Source organism: Podarcis raffonei, chromosome 11 (genome assembly GCF_027172205.1).
Source record: "Podarcis raffonei isolate rPodRaf1 chromosome 11, rPodRaf1.pri, whole genome shotgun sequence".
Classification (NCBI taxonomy): Eukaryota; Metazoa; Chordata; class Lepidosauria; order Squamata; family Lacertidae; genus Podarcis; species Podarcis raffonei.
Window position 1 is genome coordinate 20,973,410 of NC_070612.1, and position 25,323 is coordinate 20,998,732.

The 25,323-nt window shown below is 42.2% G+C and overlaps 1 protein-coding gene across 8 annotated transcripts in view; it reads left to right on the forward strand.

Moving 5' to 3' along the window:
- Positions 1-25,323, forward strand: part of PARP8 (poly(ADP-ribose) polymerase family member 8) — a 157,523-nt gene that overhangs the window by 102,523 nt on the left and 29,677 nt on the right. For 5 of the 8 annotated variants that reach the window (XM_053407928.1, XM_053407927.1, XM_053407929.1 and 2 more), the window contains 7 exons: positions 931-991; positions 3,385-3,475; positions 7,218-7,284; positions 8,050-8,175; positions 10,725-11,310; positions 13,970-14,023; positions 14,126-14,221. In XM_053407928.1, the coding sequence (XP_053263903.1) occupies positions 931-991; positions 3,385-3,475; positions 7,218-7,284; positions 8,050-8,175; positions 10,725-11,310; positions 13,970-14,023; positions 14,126-14,221 (1,081 nt within the window). The remainder of the gene's footprint in view (positions 1-930; positions 992-3,384; positions 3,476-7,217; positions 7,285-8,049; positions 8,176-10,724; positions 11,311-13,969; positions 14,024-14,125; positions 14,222-25,323) is intronic. The other 3 variants (XM_053407932.1, XM_053407933.1, XM_053407934.1) reach the window with 1 other exon arrangement.

Genomic DNA, 25,323 nt, shown 5'->3' on the forward strand with positions numbered 1-25,323 from the left:
CCGAGATTCCACTGTATTATGAAGTGGTTGCACTGTGCCTGATCAGGCTTTCCCTTATCGTGTAGAACAATGGTTTTGTTTCCACGAACAGACAAAACAAGTTGAGGTGTACAAAGAACAGAATGACACATTGTGTATCATCCTGAACCATCCTTTCACAGAGGTGTCCATTTTGTGTGGCTTTTCCTAAAAGTTAATGATTTTAAAATAGCGACTTGGTGGATCGAAAGTCAATAACATGTGGCAATGCTGCTTCATAACTCCATCTTTGGGGCTGCTGCATTGCACTAGCTGTGTCTTAGAATGGAAATTATTTTGGCTGTTTTGGATTGCACATTCTTTTCTTCCATTTCATTTTTGTGGCTTAGCACGAAACTACGTTTTCACCGTTAAAACCACATCTCCAAACGTGAGCTAAAATGCCACTCATTTCCCAAAGGCTTCCTGTTGGAGGTTATCCTGCCACAATCTCCTCCAACTTCTTTATGCTGAAGACACAAGAAGCTGTTGTCTACCAGATCAGACTATACATATGTCCATCCAGCTCACTACTATAATGTCTGCCGTGACTGTTAGTATCTCTCTGGGGTCTGAGGCAAGATATATATCTCTTCACTTGCTACCTGAGCTTTTTATCCAGAGATACTGGAGACTGTACATAATATCTGCTGTGTGCAGATGATCAGCTCTGCTACTGAGGTATGGTCTCAGCAAAAGCCACCCAGAGGTGACATTGGAACCATTTTGGTGCAGGTGCAACAGAACCTATTCAATACTGCAAGAAATCCCATTTTTATGCTAGAGGAAACCGGGTTATATATACGGTTGACTGTCTTCTAGTTTTATATTCTTCAGTCTGCTGATAGGATATCTCTTTCTTATGATCACGAGTATCAAAGTTAGTTGTAACATGCTGTTCTTTCCTTTCAGGGAATATGGAGCCATTGATGATGTAGACATTGATCTGCATATTGATGTTAGCTTTCTTGATGTAAGTAATTAAACCATATGGTAATATAGCAACCATTAATACATAACTGCCTTTGTTTTTCATCAAGATGTGTAGTCAGCCACACACTGGCACATCACTTTTTTTTACCACCAGAAGCTTCCGTTGCATGAGTCTGCTTTCAGTGGAAACATTGTTGTGATAGGTTCCATGCAACTCTTAAATATTTGGTGTAGTTGTATACATTTATGTCATGGTGACTTAAAATGATACAGCTTTCTCCATTAATACCAAAAGTTTACAGCAGGAGACAAGAGACCTGGTGTCACAGTCCTCTGCAATAGTTCTTCATGTTATGTTTTGATTTGGCGTGTTTGCAAGAAAGTGTGTAAAGTTTAGGAAAGACAGGAAAGACATCCCATGGGCCCTACTGCATATCCTCCGGCCATTTACTCCATGGACGGACGGTTTTTGGTCCAAAAGTGCCTTTTTGAATGGCATGTGTCATCCACAGAAGTGGCCTACTGCACACTAGGGTAGAGCATGCCATTTTAGGAGGTAAAACTTAATTTTTGCAAATTCCTTCAGTGAGTGTTCTTAAAAATGTGTTTTTGGATGTGAGGAATTCAAATCTGCTATTATTTTTGTGATTGGACAACATTGAGCTTGGTAGGTTTACATTTGATTAAGCACATAAACTGCTTTTGGAAAACCAAAGAATTTTAATTTTACATTCTGAACATGTCAGGTAATTAATAATAATAATAATAATAATAATAATAATAATAATAATATACAACTGCAAGTACTTGACAATCATTTTTAGTGATTTCTATGCAATTTTACACACATTTTCCTTACCAAGCAAAACTAAATTATATTAATTTAACCAAAATACCTTTTGAATTCCCAAATCATGTTACAACTTTTCAGCACCTCTCATTTTGGGAATTTGAAAGTTGAAAAATTCAACATGCCTTAACACTAGTGTTGCATGAGAAAATGTGTGTGTCTTTTCTATTTTGCACAAGACCTTGTACACAAAGGAGCATGAGAACTGTGACAGGACCTATCTTTTGTAGCACTGTGTGAACTCTTACCATGCAGTGCTAGTGTCTGTTTTCCTTCCACACCCAGAGGGAACGGATTCTCAATGACAGGGAGGAGTTGTGTTCATCTCCATCTTGGATTAGTATCTGAACTGAAGAAGAATTTGGTGGCGTGCGTGTGACAATGCTTGGCTCTTATAGGAAGATGATGAGTTGCCAAGATTTGTTATCCAAGCCAAGAAATGCAAAGTTCAGGCCAAAATCTCTGTGAAAGAAAGCACTATTTTGTTTTAAATGTAGTGGAATAAATTTTATCATTTCTTCATTTAAAACCATTTTCGACCTTTTCCATTACTGCAAAACCCGAAAGGTTTGTCAGTCAGCTTTTAATATCTGGGATGTTTAGTTCATTCCAAAATTTATCAGTATAGAGATAATAACTGTGACCAATAAATCAGGAATTGGATTCTAATCATCTTTTTATGTAACTTTGACTATGTTCATTTTTTGATGTGGCTTGTAGATGGCAATCTCTCATGATTCAAATGGTTTGTAAGATCTTTGTCCATTATCATATTTAACAGCTGTACCATATAGGAATGTATGTTCCTTCAACAGTTCTCACGCTTGAAGAAGAACTTTTATTTTAAATGTAAATATTTCGTGGAAGACATTCAGGGCAATTTATGGAAACAAAACAGCCCACTTTGTTATAACTCACACCTCGCTAAGTAAAAGCTGTTAACCATAGGCTATAGTTTAATGAAGCCATCCTAGTTCTGACTCTGAAACTGAAATATATTTGAAGTATATATATATATATATATATATATATATATATATATATATATCAGAAGTAATGGGATGAATTTATTTGGACAAAGGCAACCATCCTATACTCACAAGGAGTAAGCCACTGTGGGGGTAAGTGGGACTGACTTCAAGTAAATCTGTATAGAATCAGGTTGCATGAGACTGAAGATGGAAACCACATTGCGTAGATGCCTGCATAGCCCATCCCTCCCTCCCCATTCTGGGGGAATAAAACAAGAAGACTAACTTTTGTACAGCTTCATTTCTGCAAACCTATGAGATAAAATGATGGTCATGGCAGAGATTTGTATAGGTACCACGGGAAGGGGAAAGTTCCATATTCTTTTCATTTGTGAATCCCATTTCTGTCAAAATCCAGTTCATGCTTTATTACTGACCTCTTTCCAGTTACTAATATCAAGTAGAAGCTGATAGAACTCATGCCTTGGCAAATCAGTCTAGACAGCAACTTAGGGCAGCACATTCATTTCCTTTGCCAGCCCTGGAAGCGAGAATGGCGGAATTTGAACCTGATGATAATGGCTAATGGCTTCTGTTGTGCTCTTGATTCAGGAAGAAATTGCAGTGGCATGGGACGTGATCCGCACAGAGCCTATAATTGTGCGGTTGCACTGTTCACTCACGCAATATCTAAATGGCCCCGGTAAGTCGCTTTTGTTGTTCCTTTTTCCTATGCGATGCCTTTGTAGGGAGTCCTGCACATGGGGCCCATGATGATTTTTCTCCTCCAAGCAATTACGAGACCCGATTGTAGTGCATAATTATATCCTCAAGAAGAGAGTATTGGCTTCTGAAGGGCTGTTTAATTTTAGCAGACGGAGACATAGCAATAATCAATGGGTGGATTAACTACAGAAATTCAATTATTAAATCTGTGTGGGCGATTATCAGTCAGAATGGATTGCTAATGAAGTAGAGTGATGGACTCTCAATCAGGTCAGGATTCCTGATCCTTCTTAAGATTTTACTTTGCAACTTCCTACTCTCAGCAAACCCACAACCCTTTTGCATTTGTTTACCTCCTGAAGAACCCTGGTGCCTTGCAGAGAATTCTGGGGCACAAATCTGTGGCAGCTTTCCATTCACACAGGGCTGCAGTGAGGACAAACCCACCCACCCTTTCCATGGCTACATATTGCACTGGAAGATCAGTATAGGCTGGCAATCTGTCTTTCCCCCCACTGTGGTGATCTCATTGAGGAAGCTCTGATAACCTTGCAGGAAACTCGAGGGTTTTGAGGGAAATGGTTTGAAAGTCAGAAGATATTATGGAGAATGCATGCCTACTGCTGAAAACCTCAGCCAGTTTCTTCCTTTCCTTTTCTGTGTATTACGTAATGCTCCAAAGGCTGTGATGCTACATCACTGGGCTTCAAGTTTCCCCTTTTCTAGAAAAAGAGGTGCCAGAATACACCACGAACACCTCCTTTATTCTCTTATAATGGTAATGGTGGCCACCTGAGAAGTGCCAGAACTGAGTTCTGGTGAGTTCTGGCTGAAAAGAAAAGACACACAGAAGACCCATTGAGAGAGAAAAATTCAGTTCCCTAGAGGCAATAACATGTATCACTAAGATTTCACTCTAAGCCTTAAACCAAGCTGTGTTATGATTTTTCTATGCATAGAAAATTCATTATAGCAACAGTCATAGGGGACCAGCCTTTACTCAGTTTTTAAAAACTTTGAAATGAACTTCTGATAAGCTGTTATGTCACCAAGACAATTATTTGATAAGCTGTTCATTCACTCGCACAATTAATTTCATCACTTGACAAAACTATTCTTTCTTTATGAGTATTTCTTTTTGCACTCTCTTGTCTAAGCATCACCATTAACACTAATTCAAAGCAATTGTTGAGGTAGCATCCTTTTGAAAATTAAGGAAGAAGTGTTTGGGTTTTTTTAATCAAGTGGTAGATGAACACTTATTATCTTTGTCCTAACGACCGTCTTTCAATAGTTGTTTACTTTTTCACATTCATGAAAGAACTCAGCCGTCTCCTTGTTATAGCAATCTGTGCCCTGTTTATATTTTTGAGTTGACCAGTGAGGTCATTTTCCCCAAGCCGTATCTGTGACATCATCTGGGGTTGGGGTTGAATCCTGCATTGGCTGTGCACTCCTGTCTCCAGTCCAAAACAGCCAAAGGAAAAGGACTTCAATACCTACTCACTCGTCACTTGTATCAATAGGTGCATTCAGACGTGAGAAATATTGTGTTGGTTTTCCTGCTAATAATGCTGGCACTTCTGTCCTGTTCTCTGATGTTCCTGTCACATTGCAGTATCAGTTGTCTTATGGAACTTTTAGACCAATATACCGCCAAGCCACACTAAATTTCATTTGCACCAGGGAACCATTGGACAATGTCACTACTCCCCACCCTTTCTGCATCATCTGCTGATATATTGCCCCAAATTTTGTCATTTTACTCCTGCAGTTTTCTAGGTTAATGCACTATATTCTGGAAGTGGCTTTCACACTCTATGGAAGGTCAAATACAATCCTGGAATTAACAGGGAAATGTTGGGGAAATGGAATAAACTGCTGTGTGAATGCAGCCAATTTTTATCCACACCAAGTGCCTTGCTTTGTAAATTATACATTACCTTTCCATACTTTTCTCTCCCTTTCTGTTCTCTCTGCTCCCATCCCTCTTGTGTCTCACCAGTACTTACATTAAAAGCCTTCAGGTGATGTTTCTCCTGGAAGCAGGAGAAGTTCTTTCTCCATAGCCAAGTAGTGACCCAAATAATATTGCACGTGTCCAAAGACAGACGTGTCCAATAGTCTCATGAAAATCATATGCAGCCAAGCACTCCAGTTGATGGGTGTTGTAACTTGCAGGCTACACTGCTCTTGGCTTTATATCCTTGTTTAACTTCTTGCCTGAGCTAGTTTTCTGTTCTGCAGACTGCAAACGCTTGCTCTTTATTTCGTTGATCCTAACAATGGTACTGCACTTCTGTGGATTTTGGATCGCATCCAGCAGTGAAGCAGGCACAGTCAGTGGCAGGGCAGCCAGGTCAACACATGCCTTTCTTGCCCTTGCAAGAAATTAATGTGGCAATAATCTGTAACCTTTCACAAAAAGCACTTGAACCCTATGGAATAAAAATGCCACGCTAATGCATGTGTAGAGGTTGGGAATCTGATTTAACATACAAGTATAATAAAGCTGCTCCTGATGTAGCTAATGTCAGTTTCCTAAAAGCGGATGAGTCCTGCTCCACATTACATAAGGTGCAAATATCCCCCCTCTTTCCTCAGCTGGTTTCTTAAGAGGTAATAACCTGTTTAAGATTTTTCATCTGCTCCTCTTTGAGCCCTTTTGAAAATCCAGGGATTCTGACAACACTATTGCTGGACTGCCATGGCCTCCTCTTTTCTGCAATTCATCTGGTAATTTTCCAGATTTTGTTTTGTTTTGCTTTGCTTTTCAGAAAGCCTGATCATCCACCATCCTTGCCTTTTCTCTAAGGGTACTTTTCACCCATCTTGGATTGTTTTTTGAAGTTGTTGACCCATTGGGAGAGTTTAGAGTATGAACCTCCCTATTTCAGAACTGACAGGCAAATTATAAACTAGGCCCATGTCTCTCTGAGGTTTTGGGCTCTGATCACAATTTGGTGGGCTTAAGAACCAGAGCGCTTCCCAACATCACAGAAATCCCTTTCCATCTTAAACTAGCCTGGTGAAGAGAGTGGCCCTGGGAAGGGCAGCTGATGCTTTGTGGGCATGAAGACCTGTGTAAGTTGTCATTTCCCGGGGCTCCTAAGGAAAATATCTTGTTATCTTAGTGTTTCTGCAGCATCCAAATGCCTGGCCAAAACCACCACAGCAGTCTTTGTGGTTGACTCCAGTACTGCTGGGTAGGTTTTGCAGAAACGGAATCTGAGTGGGGGAACGTGCTGGGGGTTGGAGGTGAGAAGCCTCCAGCTGTGTTGTGTTTTTGAGAATGTGACATAACCTGAAGCATTGCATGGGCCCAAGATTGAAACAAGCTAATTCAGAGCCTATCTCAACAGAGTCCAAATCCCTTGCTTTTAGCAATGCCATTCCAAATTGAACCCAGTTAAGCTTACTCATGGCTATCCCTGATGCTGTCTGCCATGGCCTTTGCTAGGCATCATAGCCTCTACCAACACAGAACCTGTGGGGAAGGTCCTTTCCATTGATATGCAAGAAACTCACAATCTTCCACGAGTCTCAGTGTCCCAAAACCTTTTCTCTGTTCAGCTCTTCTACAGTCTTGTGAACTTTGCTTGTACACAATTTTCATCAGATGTAACGGGGACTGGGCTCTAATACTCCGCTATAGTAATGGTAGGCTTTGGAATATGTGAGCTTCTCTCAATTTTTCAACGATATCTTCTGTCCTACAGTGCCCACCGTTGATGTATTTCAGATCTCTACTAAGGAAAGATTTGGACTGGGGCATCAGCTGAAGAAGTGAGTTCTGCTAAAACTAAATCCCATATTGTGTGTGTTTTTGTTGCAACGTATTGTGTCTAGCTGCTTTTGGACTGATGCAGTCTGAATTAATAACAGCATTGCCATGGGCACCTGTTTTCCAAGGATCCAAAAAAAGACAGATCAAGGTCTATCATGTCATACCTTTATTGATGTAGTCCAGGCTTCCTCAATCTGGATCATTCCAGATGTTGTTGCTGCCCCCAGCTAGCATGATCAATGGTCAGGGATAATGGAAATTGTAGTCCAACAGTATCTGGAACACAACCAATTGAGGAAAGCAGAGTTTAGATATTCCTTCACACATTGCAGCAGGGGTGGCTAACAAGTAACGCTTCCAGATGTTGTTGGATTCCACCTCCCATCAGCATATTCAGTAGTTAGGGAGGATGGGAGTGGTAGTCCAACCACAGCTGGGGAGCCACAGGTTCCCCATCCCTGCATTACAGGGTTGTCATTGGTTGTACAACAGTAGGCAATCCCAGCTGGAGAAGCTGGTTGGAAGCCACACCCTACCTCAAGGCTGATACAACTAAAAAGCTTTTCATAGCTTCATCACTTCTCTCAATGTCATGTTTAAGGATGGCTATCTCTATATATGTCTTGTATGTAAGAAACATCCAGTGAGCCAAATTAGAAATAGCAAATCTTCAGGGTTAGATTGGGGGAAAGGGACGCTTTTGAGTCTTACATACGTGTGCAGATGCACATCAAAGATTTGTCTCTGTGTTTTCAACTTTTCAGAATCATGCAAACGTTTGTCACACAACAATGGAAAAATGGCAAAGAGAAATCAAACAGTACGCACAACAAAAAAATGTCAGAGAAGAAGGTGAAATCTCCTCTGCACATCTTTTCTACACTGCGCAGGTAGGCACAAGTGATCATGGAGCAGCACGGTGCTATCCTACTAGGAGATTGAATAAAGTCTTTTGGGTTCCTTAAGAGAGAGGTTCACTCAGATCGTTGCAAATATACTTTCCATGTATGAGGGGACCGCAATGTCATACCAGTGAGACCCCCCTCCCCTAATTCTTGATGTGTGCATCTGACCAAGCCCCTACTAGCTGTGCGTTTGGCAGCAATGCAATTTGGGCAAGGCCATTTTCACATATTGATGTTCCTGTGAAGGGGTCCCCCATGCAAGGGAGAATCCTGGGCTTATCAGAATTCCTGCTAGATTTCGTGTATACAATACTTCAGTGCTCTACTGAGCAGGAGGTGGGACAAATCACGTAAACTGAGTTCAGAAGGTTGTGGTTTTCTCAGACGTTTCACACAATAAGTTCTTTAGGTCCCCATTGCACAATCTCTTTCATCCCACTTCCTATAAGGGCTTCAGCTGTGCCTTGTTGAGTTCTATTAACAGCAACCATAGAGGCAGTGAACACTGCAGAGTGCAAAAGTGCTAAATATTATTTTTTCAGCTCTTGCTGCTAAGTGCCTACCATAAGGAGTGCTGCAGATCTGCTTGACCAGCTCTGGGGGGAAATTCACACAGTCGTGATATAATAATTAAGGTTTTACACTCCAGCTAATATATATATATGTGTGTGTGTGTGTGTGTGTGTGTGTGTGTGTGTATGTGTATATATATATATATATATATATATATATATATATATATTGTATAAAACAGAGTGTATAAAATATAGTGTATAAAACAGAGAGCAATTAAAACAACAAAAATCGAAATACAAAAATCAAAACCTTAAAATAGGCATGTAGAATGAGTAGTTTCACATGAGTTAAAATAACAAAAGTCCAAGTAAAGACTTTCAACGTTATCAGATCATCAAGTATAGTTCTAGATTTGCCAGGCCAGGCTTCTGACGCGGGTTGTCTTGAATATGATGGTTCCACAGTATATGTCATAAAGAAATGCCAAATCATATAAGAAAATGTCTGGAGGAACCCGTCCTTATTGCAATTTCAAATTATATGTCATCTTCTCCGTTAGATTATTTGCATTATTGTGTTAAGTGCCTTGTTCACTGTCTTGTGGGTGATTTCAATGACTCAGATCTTAACACGTTTTCTGCTGGTGGAATCATCCCTTGAGCAGAGTTGGATTGCTCCTACCAGCGAGAGAGATAACATATATCATTTCCCTCTTTCTCCACAGCACTTTCTATACCCTCTGCAAATCTCTTTCTGGTGGCTTCCAAAGATTCTCCAGAGCAGGAACAGTTCAGCTGGCTTAAGGGACTAAGGGGGATTCAAAAAAATTGCCATCCCAAATTTTGCAGGTGGAATCCACTGTTAGTCTCAATTCCATCACCCATGCATGGAAAGAAACCTTCTGTACATGGGTACCTAGTTGAAATCGATGCCATTATTTCTTTAGCATACCTTAGAAAGGATGGGAGGGAGATTGGCTTACATCAGTTCACCAACCTGTTGCTCTCCAGATGTTTTCGACTACAACTCCCATCAGCCCCTGCCAGGTTGGCAAAGGCTGGGCTAAATTATTCAATATATTAACTAGTTAGATTCAAAGGTTGGCATTAATTGATTAAATATTTTTTGGTGTCTGTGATTAATCAAGCAACGTAGTTTCTTTCAAAGATACTGTTTTCAATTTTGGTAGATATACCAAAAGAAGACAATTGTCTCTGAACACCCTCAAGCACATGATGATGGCCAACCATTCTGTATAGTTTATTTGTCCTTAGTACAGTATCTAATTATGAGACACATTGGCTAGTTTACTCAGCATAGACTCATTGAAATTAATGAGTCTAACTTATTCAAGCACATTAATTTCAGCGGTTTTACTCTTGAGTAAAACTTAGTTGAATACCACGTGTACTATCTCCCTCTAATTTCAATAATTTCATTTGGTTAACCTGTAAACCAGTGGTGTCCAAACTCGGCCCTCCAGTTGTTTTGGGACTACAGTTCCCATCATCCCTGACCACTGGTTCTGTTAGCTAGGGATGATGGGAGTTGTAGTCTCAAAACATCTGGAGGGCCGGGTTTGGACACCACTGCTGTAAACCAACCTTCTATGAATTTCTCAGTATTTTCTTAAAGCTATGTAAGCTACTAGTCTTTACCACATTCTGTGAAACTGAATTTCACAAGTTAGTCAGTCTTTGTGTGAAGAAGTGTTGGGGTTGTGCCTCTCCTGAAGCTTCATTTAAGAGCAGATGTTATCCAGTAATATTCTTAATTGCTCATGCTGTGAAGTAAACTTGGATTGTATACACTCTACTACTCAATTGTGACCTTCCCCTGTTTGGAGCTTGGCTTGACGGTTTGTTGACAGGCATTCACGTGAAGGACCTGGGGAAAGAATAAGAGGGTTCACTTCCAAGTCAAGACAACAACTGAGACCTGAACAAAAGCAAGATGTTGTTGGTATTTCTCATAGCAAGCTGTGCTCCAGTTAATTTTTCTCTCTGCCTGTTTTCAAGGTCGCCGAGTTATCCTCCACCAGGCTGTGGGAAAAACAAATCAAAACTGAAACCCGAACAGGATGGCATCTCAAAAACCCACAAGTTGTTGAGAAGGACTTGTTCTAGCACAGTTAAGGCTGAGGATGCGTGTGTCACAAAGTCCCACCGAACCTTTGGCCGCTCCTTGTCTAGCGATCCCAGGGCTGAACACACAATGACCATTAAATCGCACAAACTCTTGAACCACTCGTGCTCAGCAGCCATCAAGCAGGATGAGTGCGGCACTTTGAAGCCCCACAAGTTGCTCAGTAGACCATGCTCTGGGGATACTCGATGTGAGCACAACAGTACTTTGAAGCCCCACAAACTTTTGAGCAGGTCTTACTCCAGTAACCTTAGGATGGATGAATTAGACGGGCTGAAGAACCACAAGTTGCTCAGCAAGACTTATTCTGGTGTCCCCAAGTCTTCTAAAATGGATCTTTTCAAAGAACCCACCATAGCAGAGGGCAGGAGGCTCTCTCTTACCTCAGGGCTTATTGGTATCTTAACACCATCTTCATCATCCCCATCACAATCTGCTGTGCGTAACCAGTTTTGTTCTGTGGGTTTTCTTTTTTTCTTCTCCACATATTTCTGGGTGTCAGGGGGGAGTTAAACATACAATACATGCAGAAGTGGAAACAGAGTTTGGTAAACTGCATGAAATTGTACCTTTGTTCATATATGTGTTGTCACACAGTCCATTTTTGACCATTTTCTACTTAAGTCAGTAGAACTTGTCCAGCTTGAATATATGTTATTGGTTGCAGCCTTAGAAAGCATTTCAGCTTCCACTCACACTGGTGAACCTTTCTGATTTGATCTGTCCCCTTGGGACTTACTATTAACAAATGTATTGCATGATATTTTGCCATGTTAACATTTCTGTGACTAAAAGAATGGGCCTTGTGATCTTGCAATAGAAGGCAACCATTAACCATGGTACTATGTGCCAATCCTGCTGGAAAATCATGTCTGAATGGTATATATTTAATCCATATATTTAATCCAAGAAGATAAGAAGATATATTCTGGGAATATCTCCCAAGGAAGTATTGAATCATGTCTAAAAAAATACCACAAAATATTATGAGGAATCTCTAGGTATAATGATGGCACTGTCTGTTTTTCAAAAAGGATTAGGAAAATGATCATGGAAGTAATTCTGCCATGACTTTATTATTTTGAGTGCTGGTACAGATATTTAAAATCTTATTCATGCAGACAGCTGTTATTTGCTCTGGGAAAATCATGTGAAGAGAATGAAAGGTGTGAGATTCTCTCCGCCTCACCATATTGGTATTCCTGCTGTTGCAAATTCATGGATAAAGTACAGTAATTAATTTTTAGAATACTACTTTTGATGATAGTTTAGCCTTTGGAGAAAGGACTTGTTGCACAATACAGCAGTCACAACCCAATAAAGTAGGTGTCACCAGAGAGGTAAATTTGTGCTCCAGGCTCCACAATGGCTGTGTTAAGAGATCATGAGGAAAAAATGGTTTATATGTGATGGGAATGAGCTTACGTAAGCTTCCATTTCCCCCCTCCATCTTTAGCATGGATGGAAGGAGGAGACTGGAAATTGTCACCTCTGGCTTTGATTAACAGCACTAGCATAGCATCTGAAACTGAAACTATGCTTAATATAAGTATAGCTGCACACCCCATGATTAAAAGTTAGATTGTTTCAAAGATTAACCATAGTTTCTTGGATTCAGGTGACATGCCAATCTGTGGTTAATCAAAACTGAAAGAGCTTCTGAGCTCTTCCTGGTGTTTTTGCCAGAGATGGAAATTGGGGGGGGCGGGGGTAGCCCCAGAGGAAGCTAGGCTCAGTCATGTCATGATAAGCAATGTGGGCACAGTGCCATGAAGCTTCCATGGGTTGACCTTGGGCCGCTCATGATCTCTTTCTGCCTAACCTCCCTGATATGGTGATTGTAATCATAAAATTGGTGGGTGTCAGGAAGCAGGCACATACGCTATCCTGAGATCTTCAGAGGAATATTGGGATATAAGTCAAAGCTTTTATATTCCCCATTGTGGGCTCTTCAGAAGAAGGGAAGGGAGACTCATTTTCACCACATTGTACTGTGGTTTAGCGGATGTCTGATCAAGGCTACTGGTCCATCTCACCCAGTATGGTTTCACTCTGGAGGTAGCATCACTCCCAAGATCTCAGGCAAAACTCTTACCCAGTCCTACCCTCTTAGCCAGAGTTGATGATGATTAAATTGGTAACCTTTTGCTTTCACAACATGTGGAGTTCAGCAGCAGATGTTCATACAACACCCTTTCTGATCTCTGTAGTCAATATGGAAAGTGGCATGGGAAGCCCAGCTCCGATCAGCATTGGCCTCGCTCAGGATCTGGTTATGGATGCGTAGAAGTGCGGTGTTAAAAGGACAGATGTTTGCCTTTTTTCTTTAAAGAATGGTGTCCAGTTTCCTTTGGTAGAACATAGAACAACATTTAGATACAGGTGCACAACTTTCAGAAAGGAGGGCCAAACAAGATGCAGTGCCATGCACACAGCTGGCAAATTGCATGAATGGCTAATTGAACTGCTTTCAATTCAGGCTATGACTCAGGCATGTGGTTAAGGTGGGGAGTCCTTCAGGCCACCTACCCTGCTTTGTCCCCTCCTTGAATACGGTATTTTTGCCCAGCTAGAATATGACTTGGAGTTCCAATAATGCTTCTTGTTTGCCTCAATGGAGGATACAGATGGGTGTGTGTACAGATACTAGCCTATTCCATGAAAATACAATTCACATTTGTTGCACCACCCACTTTTGCCACTGGCTCCACCCATCACTGGCATATGGTCCCCAAAGGGTTCTGCAGGAGGGAATGTGGCCCTTGGAATGAAAAGTGTTCCCCATCCCTACTTTAAACCTTTGCCTTCTCTCCCAGTCCTGACCTTACCTATTTACTTTTGAAAAGACATTCATGCAGTTTGCTAATTGTGCAAATGGTTTGGCCCCTGTTTTCTTTGTTTGGCCCCAATTTTTGTTGCTGCTGGTGCTGCTAAACATGCTCAAGTGAAAACCATTGGAATAAGACATGGATTTCCCTTAAGTGTGTTCCAGGTGCAAATGTCAACAATTTCATGCTTTATATAATAAAGACCAATGCATCTCCTGTTTCTGAAACTAATGCTTCAGTATACCAGACTTGCTCTAATGCTGCTGCTACTTTTCTCTCTTTTAAAACAGCCAAATTACGGTGCAAAATCCATTCCAATAAGAGACCATGGCTTCCTCGTACAGGTAGGACAAAATGCCTCCTCTGTTTCGGAAAGCTGGAGGACGTGGAGCTGCTTGTTAATTATTTTAAGCAGATTGTATTGTTCTCTTTTTCGTTGTCCTCAGACGATTGAGTTTGCAGAACAGCGGATTCCAGTGCTCAACGAATACTGCGTGGTCTGTGACGAGCCACATGTGTTTCAAAATGGGCCCATGCTGAGGGTATGTTGTTGCTCTTTGAACTAAAACAGCCTCCCCAACTTGCTACCTTCCAGATGTTGTGGACCACAATTCCCACCAGCCACAGCCATTTTCTGTAGCCCAAAACATCTGAAGGTCACCAGGTTGGGGGAAGCTGAATGTAACCATGTGGTGTGTTTTTGTGTGTGTCTGCATGTTCCTTAGTACTTTGGAATAAACCGCTGGTAAAGCACATAGGGGCATTTGTACCTTACATTCAGTGAGTGTACAATCTGTGCATCTACTTGCTCAATTAGTTGCACTGTATGCTCATGCAGTTCATTTATTTATATTTATTTATTTAAAATGGACCCCCCCCCAATAGAATACCAAGGCAGTATACAACAAATTGTGTGTTGGCTCCCTGTGCCAACTGGAAAAGCCTCTAAACCTCTGTTAACCCTTGAAAAACCCTTTAAAAAACCAGCAGCACTTTCCAAATTCCGTCAGACTCCACCACAACTGATTCTTCCAAACCTCCTTGCTCACAGTGCTAGGGCTTCTGGGATTGCACTTTCAAAGGCTCGCGGGATTGCTAGGCACCGTTTTTGTGCCTGTTGTGCCATTTCTGGGCTCTCTTAGGGACACTTTTGCCATTTTTAAAGTCGCTTCTAAGTTCGGCGCAATGCGCTCATGTGTGATCGTGTGTCAGTTGGATGCACATGTATGTAAGCAAATAAACCATTCACTTCTTTCACTTCAGATTTCAGAGATGAAATGAAAGAAATGTGCGAATGGGCCTGTGTGATGTCCTTTGTCCAGCAGTGCAGCCAGAACTCTTCAGGGGCCTTTGGTCTTGGCACTCTGCTGGTTCTTTCTGAAATGTGACTGGGAGCCAGGATTGTGGCCTAGGGCAGTTGTAGTCCATCTATAAAATGCTCCTGTCATAAAAAATTGGTTTGCTGATACCCTCCAGTGTTGTCCTCTGTCATTGTGCAGATAGATGCTCTTAAAGCAAAACAGCTAGAAGGTCAAATGTTACCCATTTGCCTTTGGAACTAACATATACTATTTTATTTCTATTAGAGCATTTATATGTACACCCATCTTCTGGTGTAAATACATCACTCAGGGGGCTTACAGCATATAGGCCATGGTGCTGTTGTGGTTAAGAGTCAGACTAGGCTCAAATCCTCACCCATCCATGAAGCTAACTGGGCCAGTGAGTGTCCTTCAGACTTACCAACCTCACAGGGTTGTTGCTATGAGGATGAAACGTGGAGGGGAAGAGCCATGGAGGCCACCGTGAGCTTCTTACAAGAAAGGAGGGGATAGAAATGTAATAAATAAACAAAAGTGTAAAATCACACAAAAAGCTCACCAAAGGGCAGGGTCAGCAGTTTAAACATATGCCTAATTCATAAAAAAACAGCTTGGATTTTTTTTAAGGTTTTCAACAAGCAGTGAAAAACAGTGAAGAAGCGGAGCCTACAGTGTTTCACAAGGCAAAGTGTTCCCTAATCTGGGTGCAGCCAGCAAAAAGGCACCCTCTCTTTTCCTACCCAGCCAGATACAGAAAAACAGCAACAGCTGAGATTGTTAGGCAAAGTTAACTCAAAGACAGAAGTGAGGGGGGAGAGAGAAAGATATTTGAGTGGAAAGGAGGCAGACATAAGCAGCCAAGTGGTCTTGCACATACTGACCATCACTGCCCAGAGAAAGTGGTGGCTACATCCAGGTTTGGGCAGTGGGAGAAGGCCTCTGCGCCAGTGCCATGTGGCACAGGAACTGAGCCATCTGTAGCAACCCCTGCACAGATTTGACTGCAAATCAGCAGTGGTGGAAAGGAACATTACTGCACACAGTCTGCTTTGGCTCTTGGGACACCCCTTTCCTTTCCAGCTTGTGGCTGGCTAAAAAGCATCTGCTGGAAGGCAGGATGTGTGTGTGTGTATGTTCTTTTCAGGTTTCCACAGGCACCTGGTTGGCCACTGTGAGAACAAGATGCTGGAATTCGTGGGCTGTTGGCCTGATCCAACAGGCTCTTCTTATGTGTGTTTGTTTTGTGACTGTTGCGTGACTGGAACGTAATCTTAAGCACCGCCGCATCTGTTGCTCTGCCTACTCTTGTGTTTGGCTCTGGTATGTGGCCCCCAGAAGGTTTTCCATAATGGAATGTGGCCCTCAGACTGAAAAAGGTTCCCCACCCTTCAGCTAACTACCCTAGAGAGCCAGAGTGGTGTAGTGGTTAAGAACGGTGGACTTGTAATCTGGTGAACCAGGTTCGATTCCCTGCTCCTCCACGTGCAGCTGCTGGGTGACCTTGGGCTAGTCACACTTATTTGAAGTCTCTCAGCCTCACTCACCTCACAGAGTGTTTGTTGTGCGGGAGGAAGGGGAATGAGATTGTTAGCTGCTTTGAGACTCCTTCGGGTAGTGATAAAGCGGGATATCAAATCCAAACTCCTCTTCTTCTTCTATACACTAACCCCGCACGGACTCTGCTGTTCTTCACAGCTAGATGACTGGCAACCTCTCCTTGGTCCTTGACCACCAAAATCTGCTGGGGGCGGGTTGTTGACAACATTGACCTGGGTTTCCATCCGCCTTTGCACTCAGGACAGCCAGAGTAACTTCAGGCTGTGCGCTAAAGAACTTGCATGGGCAGCAAGTCGAAGGGAGGCAGAACTTTCCACTGAAAAAGAGCAGACTGACACTGAGCATTATATCCAGGGTGGATTTCTTACTGTGCCCCCACCCACTCAGCACTGCACCCCACACCACCACCACAAACACCCTCCATCTCTATTCAAGCAGAGCTGCCGGGATATTTTCATTTCATTTTCTGCCCGTTAGGCATGGCTCTTTGAGAGGGAACCTCAGGGAGTCAGGATTTCTCATTCAGCTGCTTAGCACATAGCAGAGAGAGCACTGGCCTCGGCTGCCTTCTCCCTTTAGATAAACAGCTTCAAAGAATCCCAGAATAACAATGATGGAGATTAAGAATTGACGAGGTGACAATCCACAGCTGGACCTAAGCAAGCATGCAAGCGAACTAGCAAACAAATGCTATTGGGGAGGAAATTGGCTCCCTGCTTTTCTTTTAAAAAAACAACAACGCAGGCTTGTGGCAGATTTGAGCTTGGCCAAGCCATTTATTTATTGTTATTTTTTTCTTTCTAAAAAAGGCAAAGGCATGTGATTTGACCTTTAAAAGAGACAAAATGCTAATTGTGGCAATAGAAGTTGATAGGGTTTCCTCTGGACTTGGGAATGCACCAAACCTTGGACTATTCTTTTCATAGAGGGCCCAACTAGGGAAGCCCATCCAGCCACATAGATGTCAACGTGTTTTAGTACTTTTTACTGTTAATTATAAGTAAATGATCCCAGGATTCTTTGAGGGCGTTATGCTTTAAAAGTTCTTAAATATATAGTGTGTATGCAGCCATAGTTAGCCCTCCAACCTCCCATCAAGTGTTAACTTCATAGCTGATAAGAGTATTGGCTCAGGGAGAGCTTACTCTCTTGGGGCAAGATTAGAGGCAGGAAGGGGTGCAGCCAGGATGGGACCCGGTTCTCTGGCACTATCCTGTTTACATTAGCCCATCTTTGTGTATGCTGCAACAAGGTAGCCCACATCCTGCAGCAAGCTAAATTCTTCAATTTGTATAAATTAGGGATTCCTCCCCCACCTTCCACTTTGACTTTTGAGAGTTATTCCCCGTTTTCAAGACATTAGATGCTGGCATTCAGGAAATGAAATCTATGATCTGATGCTTGCAGAATGCACGCTGCCCTAAATTTATCCTTGGAGGCAGGACATGCAATATCTTATTGTACCAACTTGATTTTCTGTTCAGAAGCAAATAGCATATTTCCCCCATATCTCTTGGGTTTTCAGTAGAGTTAAGCACGCGGCACTCTCTGTTAGATTGCAGCTTTGGATTGTAAGATCCTGAGGGCAGACACCTTGTTTAGCTTCTGCTACACTGTGAAATGCTACACTGCATACTGATGACACTAAATAAAAGTCTGAATCATCCACATATTAACATCCCGTGGCTTTTAAAATGTGTTTGTGGGTTACAATGGCTTTGTTTTGGTTTTGTTTTATTACACATTTTGTGTTTTCGTTTTCCATTTTTATGTTGTGAACCGCCCTGTGATCTTTGGATGAAGGGCAGAATACAAATTTAATTAATAATAATAATAGTAATATATAAATAACAAAGAAGAAGCATGCATGGAATGCAACCTTAATATTCTAGGCCAGGCATAGGCAAACTCAGCCTTCCAGATGTTTTGGGACTACAACTCCCATCATCCCTGACCACTGGTCCTGTTAGCTAACGATGATGGGAATTGTAGTCCCAAAACATCTGGAGGGCCGAGTTTGCCTATGCCTGTTCTAGGCAGGTCTGAAGTGAACCCCAAAATGGTGTGTGCCTCCCCTCTTTCCCCACCCACCGCCCTACCGCCAGGGAACAAGGGGAGGGAAGATCTAAATTTAGGAACAAGGGAGAAATAAAATTCTACACCAAGAACAAGGGTGGGAGTAGGCTAGCAGTGCCTCCTATTCTCCAAGAGAAAAGAGGAGGCATGGGGGGGTGCTGAAGAGGTGCCAGATCCAGCTTCCATGCAGCATGCCACAGCTTTTGCTGCCACTGTGGCAGCGGTGGCTGCAGTGAGAGATGCATTCAATGGAGGCTGGATCTGCTGCCCCTGTAGATCCTGCCGCCTGAGGCAGATACCCCACCTTGCCTCATGGGTGGGCCGGCCCTGGTTCTAGGGAACAGTTCTCTTAACATTGCAACCATTTGAAGCTTCCACGTATGGTTCAGATGCTTGGACCCTTTAGCCCAGAATAAGCTGTACTGACAGAACCCATAGGAGTATTATTGTTGTTGTTGTTTAGTCATTTAGTCATGTCTGACTCTTCGTGATCCCATGGACCAGAGCACGCCAGGCACTCCTGTCTTCCACTGCCTCCCACAGTTTGGTCAAACTCATGCTGTCCAACCATCTCGTCCTCGTCGTCCCCTTCTCCTTGTGCCCTCCATCTTTCCCAACATCAGGGTCTTTTCCAGGGAGTCTTCTCTTCTCATGAGGTGGCCAAAGTATTGGAGTATAGGAGTATAGGAAGCTGCTTTCATCTAGCAGTGTTGCATACACTGACTAGCAGCAGTTCTCTGAGGTTTGGGGTGTGGAATATTCTCAGCAGCCCCATGCCAGAGATTTCCAGGAATTGAACCTGGGACCTTTTGCATGCAAGGCAGATGCTGTTCCACTGAGGGAAGGCCCTTCTGTATGTTATCACCTGCTCCTTGAGATACTCTAAAGAAAAATGCTGATAACTAAAGATGCTATTTAAGAAAAGGAGGTCATCGTGACGGTTAGTGTCGTGACACAGTGAATCTGCCCTCTCAGTCTCCTTAAATTATGTATGTTCTGTTTGCTAAAGTTCTTCTGCATGATTTCTGAATAATTTACCTAGCAAAAAAGGCATATTTGGAATACAGTGGTACCTCAGGTTAAGTACTTAATTCGTTCTGGAGGTCCGTACTTAACCTGAAACTGTTCTTAATCTGAAGCATCACTTTAGCTAATAGGGCCTCCTGCTGCCGCCACGCCGCTAGAGCATGATTTCTGTTCTCATCCTGAAGCAAAGTTCTTAACCTGAAGCACTATTTCTGGGTTAGTGGAGTCTGTAACCTTAAGCGTATGTAACCTGAAGTGTCTGTAACCCGAGGTACCACTGTAGTTCAAAACAGCACCAGCACCAGCTTATGTCTCAGGCATTAGCATGAATGGTATACCAGATAAACTGATGGAACTTGTCAGTGAGCGGGGGGGGGGGGGCACAGGAATATGCCTCAGTGCTTTCTCCATCAACTTGCAAACTCTCCTCTAGGGTGCCACCTTGTGTTGAAATCTCAGACTATTCCCCCCCCCCAACCTTCCCATTAATGTCAAAGAAGCAGGAAGGTTGGCAATGAAGCTCATAGGAACTTAGTTCAAAAGAAGATCCCTATCACGTCTCCTCTTAATCTTTGCTTTTCCAAGCTAAACATCCCCAACTCCTTCGACCATTGTGCATAGGAATCTCGATCACCTCGATCACCTTCCTCTGATCACAATCCAGTTTCTTGAAATATGGTGCTACTTACCCACAAGTAAGCTGCCTTGAACTCATTTAGGCTTACGTCTAGGGAAACATTTATAGGGGAAATGTGTAAAATTGGAGGGAGAGGAGTTCTGAAGAATAAGCATACTATATTATTAAATGATGCACTCTCATAATTGACATCCCCCTCTCACAGACAAGAGTGTAGTTGTCATTTTAAAAGTATTTTAAAATAGTTTTATTTAAAATAATTGGTTTTAGTTTTTTCAATAAATCTTCAGAATAATCAGCAACTCCTTTTGAGCTGATCTTTTTTTAAAAATGGAATCATCTGACCTTTTAATTAAATAATATTATAAATGAACGAAATGTGTCAAGATATGCATCGTAGAGGAGAGCCAATATAGTTTGACAGCCGTGTATTTGAACTATAAACTTGCATAGGAATCAGCTCAGTTGCTTCCTCAGCAAGTCACTCTCTTTTAGTTTCTGCCTTTAGCTTTAGGAGCATGACACAGATGTTACAAGTTCAATCCCTGACATCTCCAGGTAAGACAATGAGAGACCCCTGTCAGAAACCCAGGAAACCCACTGCCAGTCTGTGTAGAGTGACAATACTGAGGTAAAAAGATGGACCTGTAGTCTGACTTGGTATAAGGTAACTTCCTATGTTCTCTTTGGAATCTGTAATATGGACAGATGAATACTAACCTACATTACAGGGTTGTATTGTGTCTTATTAAGATCACTGGTTTGAAGCCCTTCAAATGCTCTATCTATCATCTATCTCTGTCTGTCTATCTATCTATCTATCTATCTATCTATCATCTATCTATCATCTATCTATCTATCATCTATCTATCATCTATCTATCTATCATCAATCATCTATCATCTATCTATCTATCATCTATCATCTATCATCTATCATCTATCTATCTATCATCTATCTATCTATCTATCTATCTATCTATCTATCATCTATCATCTATCTATCTATCTATCTATCTATCTATCTATCTATCTATCATCTATCTATCTATCATCTATCTATCTATCATCTATCTATCTATCTATCTATCATCTATCATCTATCTATCTATCTATCTATCTATCATCTATCATCTATCTATCTATCTATCTATCTATCTATCTATCTATCTATCATCTATCTATCTATCATCTATCTATCTATCTATCTATCTATCTATCATCTATCTAATCTATCATCTATCTATCTATCTATCTATCTATCTATATCTATTCTTAACAAGCCCTTGAGAATCTCAAGGGGTTATAGCTGGCAAAACTACACATCAGCTTAATTGCAAAATGCTGACCTTTCTGCGACGACATTTCATTGTTGCCCATTGTGAATGATAGACTGTTTAGCAGCTGGTGATCACTGTTTTCCATTGTTGGCACAAGCTAGATGTTCCACTGCTTTACCACTGCCACAGAAGCTCCTGTCTGGATTGCCCTTAAATAAAAAATGAATGGGTCTGGGTCTGGATCAGCACAACTCTCCTGCAATCCCAAATTGCTCTGTGGCCACTAATGCAAGAAAAGTTGAAGGAAGGTCACAGTGGAGTTTTAAACTTGCTTTTATCTGTGACAAAAACACACTTTAAGCACCGTGCTACATGTTACAGTAGACACACTTTTAAAAGTGGCTACTTTTATTATGAAGGAATAGCAGCCCTGAAACCCCTATCCAGAATACGTTTTAAATCTGGATCAGGACTCCACACTTGTTTCCTACCAATCCTCCCTCTGTTTCACATTTGCCCTGAAAAGTTTTTTTTTTTAATTATTTCCAGGGCAAATAGCACCAAGTGGAGGGAGATGTGGGTTGGTTGGTTTTTTTGCCAGGAAACGGGTCTGGGTCCCCGATCCAGATCAGGCAGATGAACTTGTCTTGAGATCCCAACTACTTCAAAATTGCTCTTTGCCAGCAAAATGTCATCCTTTGCAATTCAGTCTAATTATTGAAATGGTCAACCTCTAGTGCAGCGGTTCTCAACATGTGGGTCCCCAGATGTTGTTGGACTACAACTCTCATCATCCCTAGCTAGCAAGGCCAGAGCCAGGGATGATGGGAGTTGTAGTCCAACAATATCTGGGGACCCACAGGTTGAGAACCTCTGCTCTAGTGAGACATTTTCCTTCCCCACTGGACCTCTGCTCCCCGCCCCAACTTATTTCCCAAATTGTTTCTGTTTCTATTGTCGGAAAACATACTATTCAGCATATTTGAAATCCAGTGTCTAGAAAGTGTAGTCATTTCAGTCTTTGTCTTCTTCCTTGGACTCCCTCAGAAGGTGGTGGACTCTCTTGCATTTGAGGATTTTAAGTGGAGGTTGGATGGCCACCTGCCATGGATGCTTTTGTTGAGATTCTTGCATTGTAGAGGACTGGACTAGATGACCCTCACAGCCCATTCCAACTTCTATCATTCTTCACTGCTGGCGGGCTTGTGCAAACTTTGCACAGCCTGTCTTGGGATGAGATGCAGGATGTTGCCGCAAAGCACAGGAAGGCAAGTGTGCGGGACAGAGAAGAGCATTGAGGGCTGAGAGACAAGGCTTCTCTTCTGCCCTGCTTTTATTCCTCGCATTTCAGAGAATCTCACTTTTGCAAAGTTGCATCTAGGCAGCGTTTTTCTCTTCTGCTGGGAGAGTTTCCCCCCTCTCCCCCTCCGATGCTTTGAAGGCAAAAGGGAAAGGCAAATCCAATGTCAAAACATTTTATCTGAATTTGTAGCCTCCAGCTCTTATGCACTCGGGCTGTTTTATGGCGCTTCTGGCATAATGATGGGGATGCACTATCAGAATCTGGAAGATTCAAATGTAATTTTCAGTGCAGTGGTGGAAAACTTCAGGGTCGAGGGCCAAATGCAGCTCTCTGGGGCTCTCTGTATGGCCCCCAGAAACCTCCCCAGACCACAACCCTCAGTGGCTGCCCTGCTTTGCTCTCCAAATATTTTGGCCTGGCTGGAATGTGTCCTTGAACCCTGATAATAACTTGCTTGCTTGGATTGGGGATAGAGAATGGTGTTTTGAGTGTGTGTAGAAACTAGATTCTCAAGCACTTTTTCGAAACTGTGGTGTCATGTTGAGACAGGGTTGGACTAGGACCTGGGAGACCAGGGTTCAGATTGCCTCTCAGCCATGACCTTGGGCCAGTCCTTCCCTGCCCCTCAACCTTGTCTACCTCTCAGGGTTGCTGCAACATGGAGAAAGGGTATGCCACCTCCTAGCTTATTGCAGGAAGAGTGGGGTATAAATGTAATAAATAAATACAACAAACTACTTCCCCCTCACCCAAAGACAATGAAGCTGAATTTTCATCATTAAGAAAATGAGTAGTGCCATATATATAAAACATTTCTACACAAAAAAGAAAAATAAATGCAGGGAAATTTGAAGAAACCTCTTAGTTCTATAGCACAGAGGGCAAACTAAGCTGGGGGGACAATCCTACTCTTCTTAACTTTGGGCGGTAACTTGAATATAGTTTCCTCTATTAGTCTCATGAAGAAAATGTCCTCATAGCTAAGGAACAGAAAGGGGATTGCCTTCAAGGCTGATACCAACTGCAAAAACTTTCTTAAGCAGAACTCGGGAAACTGTTAATGCTTCCTTTTTCTTTCTTAATGACAGTCGCTATGAGATTATCGTTCCTTTCACTACACTATTTTTAGATCAATAGTATACTTTGGAGTGCCAGTTATGTCCTAGCCTTATTAGTGTCCTTGTAATCATTCCTCGTCTGAGCTTCATAAAAGCTTTGAGAAATTAACAGGATAAATTGGATCACTTCCTCCGATAGGATTGGAACTTTGTGTGTCTGTGTTTAATGGAAAGAGAATCAGAAGGCTATAAATTAGCACAAACAGCATGCCTTTGTGGCCGGGATATCTTGCCCTCCTGCTGTCCAGCATATCACTGAACGAATGTCACATCACTGCCAATGTTTCACATGCGAAAACAGAGACACGCTTGGAGCACCTGTTCATAACAAGGATCATTGCCTTGTTATGAAACTCACCCCCTTTCAGAAATACAGATTGTTGAAGGCTTAGCCTCCTGTATGCTGCATTTGTTTGCTGTGCAATCGCCTGCCTTGCACAGATTGAAAAAGCAAAGCCAGTGTGTGCTATTTTGATTCAAGGTAAATTAGAAAAACCAGCAATTCAAAACAGAACTCAGAAACTTCAGTGTGTGCAATGTAAGAGCCATAATTTGCATATTGTGACCAGGTATTTAACCATTCATCCAGACTAACTCAACTACCCATCTCAATGGAATTCCGTATAGGCGAGTGGTCACTCTGTATGGTTTCCATGAGACCAGTGGAGGACAGGAATTCTGTCTTAGTTCTGCCCTTTTCTGCCAATCCACTTGGTAGGAAACTCCTGCCCCATTAGCCTGTTACCATGCTAGTTTTTAAAAAATGGCAGACTAGTAATTTTTGTGGGCTTATTTATGAGGCTTCTTTAGTGTTCATGTGGATCAGGGGAGCCAATGTGGTGCTCCCCAGATGTTGGGGTGCCCCCATCATGCCTGCCCATGGACTGTGATGGCTGAGACTGATGGGAATTGTAGACCACCAACAGCAGGAGGCTGCCATGTTGGCTACTTTGGATGTACATGTATTAACGTTGATGGACACTAGGGGTAAGACTAGCTGTGGCCTACCAAGAGGCTGATGTTCTAGAGATGTTGGAGAGGGAGCTGAAGTCTGAAGAATGGGACAGCTCTAATGAAAAAATTGAGAAGGCGATTTCCTCAGGTCCCAGAAAGAATGGACACTTGAACAGTTTGATTATGACTCAGGGGTGTCCAAACCTTTTTCAAAGAGGGCCAGATTTGATGAAGTGAACGTGCCAACCAAAGTTGTTGACCTTTTTTTAGGATTGAAGTTGAGCTTTCTTTAAGATTGAGCTTTTTTAAAGGATTTTACCCCAGGAAATAAACTGCCACAGGGGCCAGATTAAACCAACCAGCGGGCTGGAT